This window comes from Talpa occidentalis, unplaced genomic scaffold (genome assembly GCF_014898055.3).
Source record: "Talpa occidentalis isolate TD23 unplaced genomic scaffold, MPIMG_talOcc4v2.1 talOcc4.7, whole genome shotgun sequence".
Taxonomy (NCBI): Eukaryota; Metazoa; Chordata; class Mammalia; order Eulipotyphla; family Talpidae; genus Talpa; species Talpa occidentalis.
Genome location: NW_023605083.1, coordinates 81,924,675 through 81,939,375, shown reverse-complemented (window position 1 = coordinate 81,939,375; position 14,701 = coordinate 81,924,675). Strand labels below are relative to the sequence as shown.

Sequence of the window (14,701 nt, the reverse complement as noted above, 5' to 3'; positions counted from 1 at the left end):
AGAAGATGAAATGATACTTCTCTCAATGTTCAACATAGTTTCTCTAATAATCAAGGTTTACCCTTTTAGAATTCATCATTTTTTTGATATACTTAAGTCTGTGTGCCCAGTTGGTGATAATGAAATTGTATAGTAACTCATTTTAAAATTGTTTTCATAGCATTCTATTAGGAAGACAGGATATTCCATAGGCCACCTCTAGGGAAACTGGCACTATAATGATTGATCATTTTATTTTATTTATTTTATTTATTTATTTTTTTAAGATTTATTCATGCATACAAGAGCTGGGGTACAGGCCAGAGATGTGGGGGGTGAGAGGACTCACCAGAGACAGAGTGGGGAACAGAACAGGCAAACTGACTGAAATACAGTGCTGAGGGGAGCAGCGGCGAGTCAGGAGAGGTCTGCTGCGCCATGTGGGTTTCTCCCTGGCTGGCTGGGGATCGAACTCGTGTTGCAGAGGCTGTGGATTCATAATGCGGTTCTTAACCCCTTGCGCCACCAGGGAGGCCCAATGATTGATAATTTTAAAGGACTCTTAATAATTTCTTAAAAATTAGAGCTGGGTATTAATTTTATTATTTTATTGCAATTTCCTTATATAGTTTGTTTTGCTAGTATGTTTTGTTCTCACTTCGGGAGAAATACTCCGACTAAACATGAAATAGACTCCTGTATGACTTGCCTGTGGATAGATATGTTCAAAATCAGCTGTATGATTCATTACTTATTAGAAATATTGACAGGGAATGTAAGCATTGATGGGTAAAGAGATGAAGTAGACAATCCTTGAGAATCAGTGATTATGTGACTCCTATTAGGTCTATGCCCTTTCCACTTTGAGGACATCATTTTTCATGTTAGATTGTTTTGGAACCCTTCAAAATATTAATAATAAATTTTTTGTTTTTATCGGGAAAATAGACATAGGTGAAAAATTACTATAAGCTCATTACTATTAAGTGAATTTATATTTTAATGACCAAAACAACGTCTTTCCAAATGTTCATTGGTCACTTGTATTTCCTCTATGAATTACTGATTTTTCTATTGAATTGTTTGTGTTTTATTAATTTTTAGGGTGTCATGTGTATGTACTCATTTTACTTGGTTTCTCCTTTCAAACTTGTTTATGGGATCTTGTTAGTTTGTTTTTGCTATTTAGATATTATATTAAAGTTTGTATATAGTCAGCTCACTCTAGTTCTTTTTGTACCCTAGCCTTTTCAGGTTCAGAGCTCTCTTCACCGAGATTCTATTGCGTCATATTGTTGCAATATAATTCATATATGATAAAATTCACCCTTTTAAAGTAACAGTGCAGTGCCTTAGCTTAATCACAAAGTTGTGTAATAATTACCACTATCCACTTCCAGAACATTTTCATGTCCCCAAAGAGAACCTCAAACCCATTAGCAGTCACATCTCACTCTCGCCTCTAGAAGCTAGTAATCTGTTTTTTGTCTCTATGGATTTACCTGTTCTGGAAGGTTCATATAAATTGAACCATATAATATATGACATTTGTGTATGGCATTTCCCAATACTTTTGAAAATAGGCCTTTATATTTTTGTCTAGTACTTTCACTAGGTTAAAAAGTTTAACTGTTTACATCTTTTAGAATTAAATATTTACTTTTTATGTATTCTCTTTCCTAGTCACTTTCCTTATGAGCTAATCAATTTAAGTGATTAATAGGTATCCTTCCATTCCTATCTACTTGCTCAAACATTAACATGAAACTACACATAAATATATAGAGTGGTGGCTCTTGTATTTTAGTATGAAATTATTTAGTATGTATTTTAGTATGAATAAAGCAAATAATTTTGCTTTATTTATTATGAATATATCTTGTCTGTGCCTTAAAATAATTGATAGATTATTTCATAAAATAGTGATAGAGGTCTGACACATTCTTTTAAGTATCAAATAATTCTGTTGTACTAATGAACCTCATTTACTCAACCATTTTACTGTGAATGGATGAATGTCTAGATTATTTTTATATTCACCAATATTTATAGCATGTCATATTTTTTCACCAGTGTTGAATTAGAGTGTCTATTTTCCTTCATCCTTACCAGGACTATATGTGTTCAAGTCTTTATTTTTTGCCAACTGATGAGGGTGAACAACACTATCTCATTTTACTCCTTATGATTAGTAGTGTTCAGGGTCATTTTCTGTGTTTCTTGGCCATTTGCCTGTTTGTTTTTTTTTAATGTGTGTATGTGTAAAATGTTTATTTCCTTTGCCTACTTTTCTATTATGTTGTTTTTAATACGTTACTGGACTTTTAAAATCTATTAAGAGCAATACTTCTTTATTTTCAGTTGGTGTAAACATTTTCCAGATCATTATTTCTTTTTACTGTAGTATCTTTTTTACCTCTCTGAAGTATACCGTGAACATAACAATCACCCATACATCTATTCATTTTGAGATATTGCTCATCTTTTTAAATTTATATATGGTTTTAAATGAATAATAATATTTGCATAATGTTTTTTTTAACTGCACATAAAATTCAAGTCCTCTTTAATTCCATTTTCTTTCCTTCTTTCCCAGGGACAACCACTCTCAAGGGCTGATATGTATTCTTCCAGTATACCTTTAATTTTTTTTATGAGAGAGAAAGAGAGAAATTGAGATCTAATTCAGGTTTCTCAAGGTGTGGCCTCCAGGCCAACAGCATCAGTATCACCTGGAAACTTACTGGAAATATATAAAATATTTAGGTCTGCTGATTCAGAAGCTCTGGGGATGGGACACAGCTCAGCAATCCTGTTTTTCACAAGCTGTCCAGCAAACTGCTATGTCTGTTAAAATTTGAGAACTTCCATTGTTCATTCATTTCTAAAACAATACCTACTTATTTCCCCCTCCATGTAGCTACCTTTCTATTTTCTGTCTCTGTGAGATTGACTCCATTGGATATCTCATACAAGAGGAATCATACAGCATTTATCTTTTTGTTGCTGGCTTCTTTTACTTAGTATAATAACTCGAGGTTCTTGCATGTTACAGCATACAGATTTTCCTCCCTTTAAGACTGAATAATACTCTGTTGAGTGTATAACCCCATTTTGTTTATCCAGTTTCATTTACCACTGGATTTTTGGGTTGCTTTCACCTTTTAGCTATTATGAATAATGCTTCTATGAATGTCACTATATAAATACATCTTTGACACTGTTTTCAATTCTTTTGTATTATATCCAGAAGTGGTATTGCTAGATCATATGTTAATTCTATTTTAATTTTTTGAGGAATTTTTAATCTCTCTTTTTTAAAATTGAGTTAACATTGGTTTACAACCTTGTATGTGACTCAGGCAAGGATCACATGTCCTAAGATGCATGTCCACATACCACACCTACCCCAAAGGCAGGCATAGTACTCCATAATAGTCCTTTGTGTCTTCTCTTCCCTTTCCTCTCTCCTCTCCTCTCCTCCTCCCCTTTAGTAGCCTCAGTTTACAGTCAGATTCTTAGGGTTTGTTTTTGGTTTGGTATGATCTGACTCTGTTTTGCTTCTATGTATTCCGTATATGAGTTAAACCATCTGGTATTTGTCTTTCTCCTTCTGGCTTATTTCACTTAGCATAATCCCCTTCACTTCCATCCATGCTGTTGCAAAATGGAAAGAGTTCATTTTTTTAATAGCTAAGTAATACCCATGTGTGTGTGTGTGTGTGTGTGTGTGCGTGCGCGCGCACTCAAATGTATGTTCACACATGCCACATCTTAATCCACTCATCTGTCATTGTGCATTTAGATAACTTGGGCTTCCATAACTTGGCTATTGTAAATGTGCTGTAATGAACTTAGAAGTGCATATATCTCTTGAATTAGTGTTTTTACATTCTTTGGGTAGACACCTGGGAATGGAATTGCTGGATCATATTGTAGATCTATTTTTAATATTTTGAAAAATATCCCTAAGTGTATATTCACACCACTAATATACAAGGGTCCCTCTTTCTCCACATCCTAGCCTTGTTTCTGAACTTTTTGAGATGGGCCATTCTCACAGGTGTGAGATGTTACATCATTGTGGTTTTGATTTGCAGTTTCCTGATGATAAATGATAATGAGTATTTTCTCATGTGCCTGTTGATCATCTGTATGTCTTCTTTGGAGAAGTGTGTATTTAGGCCGCCTACCCATTTTTTTTTAAAAGATTTATTTATGCATGCAAGAACGGGGGTACAGGCCGGAAGTGTGGGGGGTGAGAGGATTCACCAGAGACAGAGCAGGGAACAGAACAGGCAGATCGACTGAAATACACTGCTGAGGGGAGCAGTAGGCGAGGCAGGGAGAGGTCTGCTGTGCCATGTGGGTAGCTCCCCGGCTGGGGATCGAACTTGTGCTGCAGTGGCTGCGGAATCTTCATAGGTTGTGTTCTAACCCATTGCACCACCAGGGAGGCCCTCCTGCCCATTTTTTTATTGGGTATTTTGTTTTCTTTTTGTTGAATTGTATGATTTGTTTGTATATCTTGGATATTAGGCCTTTGTCAGTGTATGACTTGCAAATATTTTCTCCCATTCAGTATGCTGTCTTTTCATTTTAATGATAGTGTGTTTGTGCAGAAGCTTTTTAGTTTTATATAGTTCTATTTGTTTTCTTTTGCTTTTGTTTTTCTTGCTGTTAGAAATTGAGTCCCCAAATACATCACTGAGGCTAGTGTTGTGTAGTATTTTGCCTATTATGTTTTCTTTTATGTATTTTATGATTTTAGGTCTTACATCTAAGTCTTTAATCCATTTTGAGTTAAGTTTTCTAAATGGTGTAAGATAGTGATCTAGTTTCATTCTTTTGCATGTGTCTGTCCAGTTTTGCCAATATTGTTTGTTGAAGAAATACTTTTTTTTTTTTATTTTATTTTATTTTATTTATACAAGCACTGGGTACAGTCAGAAGCGCGGGAGGGTGAGAGAATTCACCAGAGCCAGAGCAGGGAACAGAACAGGCAGACTGACAAAACATACTGCTGAGGGGAGCAGAGCACAGCAGGAGAGGTCTGCACCATGTGGGACCCCCGCTGGTTGCCGGGGAAATACTTTTTTCTTATGTATACTCTTAGCTCCTTTGTCATAGATTAACTGTTCGTATCAGTGTGGATTTATATCTGGCTCTCAATAATTTTTATAACTTAAAGGTTATTTTTGATAGTTAATTCTTTTTTTTGGTAAAGATTTATTAATTTGTGCATACAAGAACTGGGAAACAGGCTAGAGATGCAGGGGTGGGGAGGTGAGCAGATTCACTAGAGACAGTGGGGAACAGAACAGGCAGACTGACTGAAATACACTGCTGAGGGGAGCAGCGTGTGAGACAGGAGAAGCCTGTTGTGCCATGTGGTTTACCTCTTGGCTGGGGATTGAACTTGTCTTGCAGTGGCTGCTGATAGCTTCAGAGTGCTGACGCCTAACCCCTTGTGCCACCAGGGAGGTCCCCTGATTAGTTGATTCTTTGCTGGGAAATATATTTTAAAATTTTGTTAATATAGTTATAAATAATACTTACATACTTATGAATATATATTTACTTAAAAAGTATTTTCTTGCAATTATTTTTGTCAGTATCTATGTTTATAACTCTTTCCTCATTTCTACTATTTTTCACTTTTCACTCATGTTTACTGAAACTTTTTTATTGGTCTTTATAGCCTAGCCTTTCCTAGCATTTTTTATTTTCTATTTCATTAATTTTAGATTTTGTTTTACACATATATCCATATATATATATTTGAATTCATTTGCTTTCAGTTTTTTAAAAAAAGTATGTAATAATTCTGTAACACTTTGAATTTTACTTTTTACAAGTGGCAGTCAGTTCTCATATGAAGTGTTTTCAATTTTATTAACTTGTAGTTAATCACTATCTTATTTTAATGATCATATTTAATTTAGAAGACTGCTTTAAAATTTCAATTTGTTAGAGACTTTTTGCGATTTAAAATATTCAATTGTGTTTTGGGAATGGTGGCACATGTTAACTTTAAAGAATATTCCATGGTTGTCAGGGTTGATTATGTATCATATCCATAGGACACAGAAGTAAATGTAAATCATTAAATCTGCGTTTAGAATTAGCTTGTAGGACCTGGGAGGGGTTCTTTTGGGAAAAAGTTGGTTTAACTGGGTGGATTCCCTCTGGTAACATTAGATTTTGGCATTGTGTAGAACTCCTCCCAGTGTTTGGTAATTACACTTAGTTCTTTATTAAAAGCAAGCAAGGAAACTAATAGAAAATAGGACCCTGATCATCCCCGACTACAGACTATATGAGAAGTGATTTTCTTTTTCAGTTTCAAATTTTTTTTATTATTGTATTTTTATTGTATCAATGTAGGTAGTATAATAGCTGAACATAATAAAACTTGTTTTTACTTTTGAAATAAAATTGAGTAGCTAAACTGAACAACTGTAGAATGGCCCTCCTCTTTGTGGTTTCTTAGGACCTTCACCAGCAAAGACTCTGCAGTCTTCAATACATGATTTCTAATGGAGTCATTTCCATTTTCCTAGCCAGAAGGGAAAAACATAATGCAGGAAAGCATGCTGAGGATTTTTTGGGCCCGACCTGGACATGGCATGCATCACTTTCATTTACATTCTGTTGGGTAGAACTCAGTCACATTACTACACCAAGGAATTAGAGTTAGGAGATGGCTTAGACTGCTGTCTTCCTAGAATTCCCAGTTATTTCTTAATGGATGAGAAGTTAACTATCAATAGTACCTGTTTACTAGGGGAATAATACAGGTTGTATGTGCTGTAAGAACTCACATGAATGTGCAGGATGGCCTGTACTGTGGAACCATTGGAAAATAAGATTTTAAGGGAATTAAAGGATTTAACTAAATTAATTTTAAATAATTTAAATAAAGGATTTTTAGTAGAACTTGTGGCCATTTTTGGAACATATTTTTTTGTTTAATAAGATGAATACAACCCAAAATTTCAGGCAAACAAGGAAAAATAAAAGGCCCTTCATCTTGGGGAAGCTTATTACAAATCCATCAAACAGTCTGGAATGTATGGAATCACAGAGCAAGATCAAGAAAAAATGTTCAGCAGCAAAAATTAGGAATTTGGCCACTATTGAGGTTTACCCTGTTTCATATCAGGCAAGATTAAAACCCCAAAGTTGACATGGATGGATTTAGGAATATTTTAAGGCAAAAAGTAAATGCTAATTAAGTAAGAGGTGTTATTCTTTGGATTGAGAACAAACTGATTGAAGATACGCTTATTTTGTTACCAGTGAAAGTATGTTTGTACTATTCAAAGTAAAGTGGTTCTCCAAAATACAAAATCATAAGAAGTTTGTATGTTGAGGAAAGTTTTATGGAAGAAGTGTGGAATCTTAGTTCCACGAATTTGATTTTAGATTATTTGAGAATAGATTTTAGATAATAGGAGGAGAGAGTGTTTTTCAAGCCAGGGTAATCAAGAAAATGGATGTAAGGATGTTGAAGGTATGTTCAGAAAATTAGCTATAGTGGAAGATTTATGCAGGTAGTAGTAAGAAATGCAGATAAGAGGCAGAAGTGAGTAATTTAAACGACACTGATCCAATCTGAGTTTAAATTTTATTCTTTAGGCAATGAGGAAAAGTCCAAAGGGAGGTTGAAAGTGGGAGCTGGTTCAGAGGAAATGTGAGCCTAGCTTTAAAATTTTTATTTATTTATATGTTGTAAAGAAACATAAAAGTTTAAACCAAAACTCTGTGCTCATTAAACTTCCCACTCTATATCTCCAGCCTCTGGTAAACCTACTGTCTGCCTTTGTGATTGCCTTTTCTAGGTATCTTACATAAGTGAAATCATATAATATTTGTTCTTGTATTTCTGATTTATTTCATTTAACGCATTTTCAGGGTTCTTCCATGTCGCAGTGTGTATCAATTTCATTCCTTATTATGGTTGAATAATATTCCATTGTATGTTTATACCACATTTTGTTTACCTCCTTGAAATTTTGTACATGCAGTGGAATCTAAATATGATTTTGATTTGCATCCCTAAAGACTAATTATGATAAGCAATTTTTGAGAACATTATTGGCCATTTGTAGATCTTCTTTGGAGAGAAGTATGTTATCTCCTGCCTGTTTTTTCATTGGGTTGTTTGTGTTATGTTGTTGTTGAGTTGTAGAGTATTAATTGTTGATGTCAATCTCTTATCAGAATCATGTTTTATAAATATTTTTCTCATTCTGTGAATTTCATTTTACCTTCTTTGATAGTGTTCTTTGATACATAAATCTTAAAAATTTTGTTGAAATCCATTTTATCTATTTTTTTCTTTTGTTGCTGGTGTCTTTTGGTATCATATCCAAGAAATCATTGCCAAATACAGTGCTGTAGAGATTTCCCCTAATTTTAGTAGTGTAATTCATCATTAAAGTATGATGTTAACTGTGGGTTTTTCCACATATGACTATTACCATGTTAAGGATTTTTTTTTTATATATTTCTAGCTTATCCAGTGTTTGTATTATGAGAAGGTATTGAATTTTGTTTGTTTGTTTTTTAATAATGCAAAAGTGTAAGATTTTTCTTTTTTATATTAATTGTTTTTATATCATTGTTCATTTTTAAATGATATTTGGTTCCCTCCACCCCCTCAGGTGTAGTCCCCATTGTTTCCTTCACTAATGCACCTGTGCACCATCACTTCAGTCCCCGGTGCTCTTCCCTCCCACCCTATAATCCCTCTCCCTCCTCCTCCCCTGCAGTATGTCTCTGAATTATAATTGTCCGTTTTTGCTTTGTTGTGTTTTGTACTGTTAATATTTTTTTTACACTGATGTCTTACTTGGTTCCCTTGTATTCCTGCTATAAGTGAAACCATCTGATATTTTTCTTTTTCCTTCTGGCTTATTTCACTGAGCTTAATTCAGAAGATGTTGAATTTTGGTGAATACTTTCTTTGCACAAATTGTGATGATCATGTGAAGATTTCCTTCCATTCTACTTATATGGTATATTACATTGATTTTTGTTGTTGAACTATTTTTTTGCTCTTGGAATAAATCTCATTTGGTGATGGTGTATAATCCTTTTGATACAGAATTTGATAAAGAATTTTTATATAGAATTTGATATCCTTTTGATATAGAATTACATTTGCAGGTTCTTCTTGAGGGTTGTTCATCAGTATTCCTAAGTCATAGTGCTGTGACTTGACTCCTTGCCCCATCAGGGAGGCCCCTCTCTTATTATGAGTTATGATGAACATTTTTCATAATACTTTTGGCCCTCTGGATGTCCTTTTTGGTGAATTTTTCTGTTCATATATACTGCCTATTTGTTGATTGGGGTCTTGATGAATTATATGAGTTTTTCATATCCTGTATATTAACTCCTTATTAGTTATATATTGTGTAAATATTTTTTTCTCTTTCAGTAGGGTGCCTGTTTAATCATCTTCTATTTTCTTTTGCTATTTAGAAGCTTTTTAACTTGAGGTAATTCCCAGTTGTTTATTTGGTAATTCCCTTCCCTTCCCTTTTGGGGTTGAGTCACCAAAAATATCTTTATTTTTGATATAATGGAATGTATTACCAGTGTTTCTTCTGAGTATTTTATTGTTGTGGGTCTTGATATCTAAATCTTTAATCCATTTGTAATCCAATTTCGTTCTTTTATGTGTGGCTTTCCGGTTTTCCCACAAGCACTTAATAAAGAGACTGGGGAATTATTACTTTTTTATTTTTTTTAAAGATTTATTTATTTTTGTATAGAAGAACTGGGGTACAGGCCAGAGATGCGGGAGGTGAGAGAATTCACCAGAGACAGAGCGGGAAACAGGACAGGCAGACTGACTGAAATACTCTGCTGAGGGGAGTAGTGGGCGAGTCAGGAGAGGTCTGCTGCACCATGTGGGTAGCTCCCTGGCTGGCCGGGGGAATCAAACTCATGCCACAGAGGCTGCGGACAGCCTCACAGTACTGTGCTCAAACCCTTGTTCCACCAGGGAGGCCCCTATTTATTTATTTATTTATTCATTATTTTATTTTATTTTTTTAAAAAAGATTTATTTATTTATTTATTTATACAAGCATTGAGTACAGTCAGAAGCGGGGGAGGGTGAGAGAATTCACCAGAGCCAGAGCGGGGAGCAGAGCAGGCAGAAGGACCGAAGTACACTGCTGAGGGGAGCAGCGGGCGGCAGGAGAGGTCTGTGCGCCATGCGGGACCCTCCTCCGGAGGCCGGGGAGCAGCCAGGGATGGAACCTGCGCTGCAGAGGCTGCGGGCAGCTTCGCAACCCAGCGCTCAACCGATGCGCCACCGGGGAGGCCCGAGGCCCCTATTTATGTTTCTCTAGTACTGAAGTACTAGAAAGTGAACATATTTTGGATTTGAGAAACATTTTAATGTTGTCAACAACTTACTTAAGTTTTTAAGTAAAAAGCCACAAATATCAATTATGTATTTTTAGAATATATTTTTTAGAGACTGATAATTTGCTATTTTATCAGGTAAATCTGAAATTAAGCAATTTCATTTATTATTGCTATATTTGAATTCTATAGAAGTTGTTTTTGGACAGTCTACGAAAAACACTTGCGGGTCATGGAGGAAGCCGACAGCTGACTGAAAGTGCTGCAATTGCCTGTGTCAAATTGTGCAAAGCAAGTACTTACATCAATTGGGAAGATAATTCTGTCATTTTCCTACTAGTTCAGTCCATGGTGGCTGATCTTAAGGTAACATGATTATTATTTCTCTGTTACAAGCTTTAAGAAAAATTTAATGAAAAATTGCCCTGCAGTAAAAGCATACTGGATGGTTATTGAAGATCTTTGCTAACAATAAATTTGAGTGTCTTTGACTATAAGTTTACGGTATCTACTTTTGTTACTAATATGTTTCTTGGGCTTCAAAAAGTGGTTCATAATGTGAAGATAACATAGAATCAACCAGTTTTCATAAATTGGAATATTCAGATTTGGGTTTTTAATAATGTAGAAATTAGGACCTGGAAGGAACCTTATATGACATAGTAAGAATTATAGCAGACTAGTGAATCTCAATGTTAGTGCTTTCTTTTGGCTTCTGAATGTTACTGCCATTTATGTGGATGATGTGTTGATACTAAACACTAGTTAAAAAAAAGAACTGCTCAGCTACTTAAAGCTTTTGTTTTCTGTTGGAATTTTCATAGAATCTGCTTTTTAATCCAAGTAAACCATTCTCAAGAGGCAGTCAGCCTGCAGATGTGGATCTGATGATTGATTGTCTTGTTTCTTGCTTTCGTATAAGCCCTCACAACAACCAACACTTTAAGGTGAGAGCATTGGTTTTTATCCACTTAGGCTTACTGATATTGTTGATTCTTTATAAATGTGAAATGACCAGCAAGATGAGTAGGCTACACCTTATTGGTATTTATTGGTATTTCTCAATATTATATGTTTATTTCAGGACCTTAAAAATTCTGTTTTATGAAAACCTTTTTGTTGTTCCTTTTGTCTTCTTTTGCATTACCAAATACTTTTCTTCATAGAAATAATTACTGGTTTTTCTTTCCTCTGTAGATCTGCCTGGCTCAGAACTCCCCTTCTACATTTCACTATGTGCTGGTAAATTCACTCCATCGAATCATCACCAATGTAAGTCCAAAAGGTATTGCTAAATTACTGAAAATTTTTTTCTTTCCTTTTTTTTTTTTTTTTTTAATTTAAAAGATGTTCTTATTTATAAAAGGTTCTAAACTTAAATAAGTGATATGGGAAGATTTCTCACAGGTGGTTATACCTATTAACTGATGCACATTCTATTTTTCATATTCAGACTTAATCTGAGAGAGAGCCCTTAAGCAAAGTGGAGTTAATGAGATCCTTCAGAAAGATTAAACCTAAAACATTTCATTTTCATCAAAAGCCCTTGAGAATAATACAATTGAAAATGTAATTGAACATTTTCATCTTAAAGCCCTTCACATATTATTTTAATATTCTTAGCTCCCTCTCACTATTTGATCTGACTGGTCACCTTACAGTTTAAAGTATTTATGTTGTAGCCCATTATAGTACATTTTAAAAATGGTGAGCCCATATTTGATTATACTGTTTAGTCTTCTTGATACAAATGAGCTAATAAATAGAGGTATTCACATAATATAAAGTGTATCAGACTAAATAAACTCCTGAAAATCCACATATGGAACCTTCAACCTTGATGTGAGCACTTTAAGTAGAAAGAGAACAGCTTATCAGATTTGGACCTATTTTTAGTTCTTTTCATTGTAAATAATCATATTTTGAAAGTTCTTAAGTGTTATCATAACTCTGCCTTTACCCATTTATAGATATTCATACTTATGTATAAATCAGACAACCTTTTCCTCCCTTAAAAAGAATTTTAATCATTAATAGCTTAGATATATTTGTCCTATTAATAACCAAATTCCTTTATAAGAATATATCTCTTATGGTTGAGTTAAAAATACCTCCCTATCTTTTCTTTTTAAAGATTTTATTTATTTATACAAGAACTGGGATACAAGAACTGCGGGAGGGGAGAGGATTTACCAGAGACAGAGCGGGGAACAGAGCAGGCAGACTGACAAAATACACTGCTGAGGGGAGCAGCGGGCGAGACAGGAGAGGTCTGCAGCACCATGTGGGACCCTCTCCGGCCAGTTGGATCAAACTGGCGCTGCAGAGGTTGCGGACAGCCTCACAGTGCGGCGCTCAACCGCCTGTGCCACCAGGGAAGGCCCATACCTCCCTATCTTTACTTGCCTCAATGTGTTGAATTGAAATACTGCCCACATTTTCTTTAATTCATTCCTGCAGGGGAAAAATATCTAGTAATAAAGCTCTTTAGTGACACGTTTAATTTTTATCAATGGAGTCCAAGTAGCATTTTGGGCAGGATAATTCTTGGATATGCTGGACTGCTGAGCTCATTGCCAGACATTTAGCACCACTGGTTCTCATTTCATTAAATACCATTATATACCACTTCTGTCCTCTCACCCCCTGGCATTGTGAGCAATTAAAAATGGGAATGATACCCTCGGTTGAATACCAGTGAATTAAGTAACATCAATTGCTATTTATTCCAAAAGTGAAAGTTTAATGTATCTTCCTTTAAATAAGGTATATTTGTATTAGAAACTTAAAAAGGTTTTATTTTACTTTTGCCAGTGTTTTGAGCCAGGATATTGTATACTTGAGGTTTACTTTCAAGGCCATTAAAAAAATGGTTTTCCTCCTCAGGTTTATGTGTAATTAAGAAATAAAGCATTAGTACTTTTTTTCTCTTTCGACTTATAATACTAAAACCATTCTTTTTATTAGAGTGGATAGTTGCATAAATGCTTAAAACTTGTATTTAATGAACCCAAGTATATACTTTTTTGATACTTTGTGGCTAGTTACTTTAATTGTGAAATATTTTTGTCTACAATTGAATATATAGAGCACTTTCAAGCATGGACTTGGCACTGCTGTAAGTGGCTGAGCTGCTCCTTTGTGGGTTTAAAGCATGCCTGGAGTGGTCCTTCATGCATGCCTCAGTGTATATGGTGAAGTGGTTGTGCATCCTTCTATACTTTAACAAGTACTGCATGTGTGAAGGTGGAGTGTGTCTGTATCAGAGGTCACATCAATACAAAGTTTATTTTTTTGAAAGAAAACCTATATTGACTAATTTTTAAAATATTAAGCATCAGTAACCTGTCAGCAAAATAGCTTAAAAAGGAACATAAATTGAAGTATCTTTAAAGTTGTACCTTAGATAATGATACTTCATCATTGCAGATATTTGATAAATTGTTTATTAGGGTCCCCCCCCCTTTAGTTTAAGGGTAATGATTGTCAGTTTGAAGTAATTGTCTTGATAATATATGAAATTTTTCTGAAGATGTTTGGACTCCCAACTTAAAATTTATCCATAGTGTAAGATTTCTTTTTAATGATTTTTGGTTCAATACACCTTATAAGAGCTCTTCTTCCATGGCTCTGTAGCCAGTTCACAGATTTTGAATATTACCACATTGTCAAATAAGACAAAAGTTTAACTGATGTGTTTTGAGGGTTATGTGGAAATAGTAATTTTGTTTTGTTTTTGTGAATCATACTCATACTCTGTTCATAAGTGCTGTGTTTAGATCTAAAATATACCACTGTTTCTTCTTAGGAAACCTGAAAGTCTATTAACTATTTGAGTTTTATTATAATGTAAACTTTTATCTATTTCCAAAATGGTACTGGTAGCACTGGCACCTTTTTTATTGTGGCATGCCGTAAGAGATGAATTAGAGTTATAAGATATATGTTATGTATGTAATCTTTATAGGCTTCCTTTAAATTAGATACATTGCTAGAATTGTAAAATTTAAAAAAATAACAAATAATATGAACCAAATATCTTAGTCATCAATGGAATATACTGATATGGTGCTTCCTATTCTGTATTTTCCTAATGGTGGTTTAGTTGAAGTTTACTTATAGATAGTTCACATAGTGAGAATGAGATGAGGCATTTGAAAATTTACTTAAGTAATCTTGAAGAATTGCCACTTAGTTTGCTCATTTGGTAAAAGTATTGCCATTTCTTTGGCAGTAAACTTAGTATTGTCAAGGAAAAAAAAGAATGCCTGCTTCAATTGATTATTTTAGAAAGGACACATTTTGTAATTGCTGAAAATAGTGGAATTTTAACCAA

At 34.4% G+C, this 14,701-nt stretch overlaps 1 protein-coding gene across 1 annotated transcript in view; it reads left to right on the top strand.

Annotated features, from left to right (window-relative positions):
- Positions 1-14,701, top strand: part of NF1 (neurofibromin 1) — a 253,568-nt gene that overhangs the window by 72,631 nt on the left and 166,236 nt on the right. Inside the window, exons 9-11 of the mRNA XM_054689838.1 lie at positions 10,558-10,731; positions 11,190-11,312; positions 11,563-11,637. Of these exons, the coding sequence (XP_054545813.1) occupies positions 10,558-10,731; positions 11,190-11,312; positions 11,563-11,637 (372 nt within the window). The remainder of the gene's footprint in view (positions 1-10,557; positions 10,732-11,189; positions 11,313-11,562; positions 11,638-14,701) is intronic.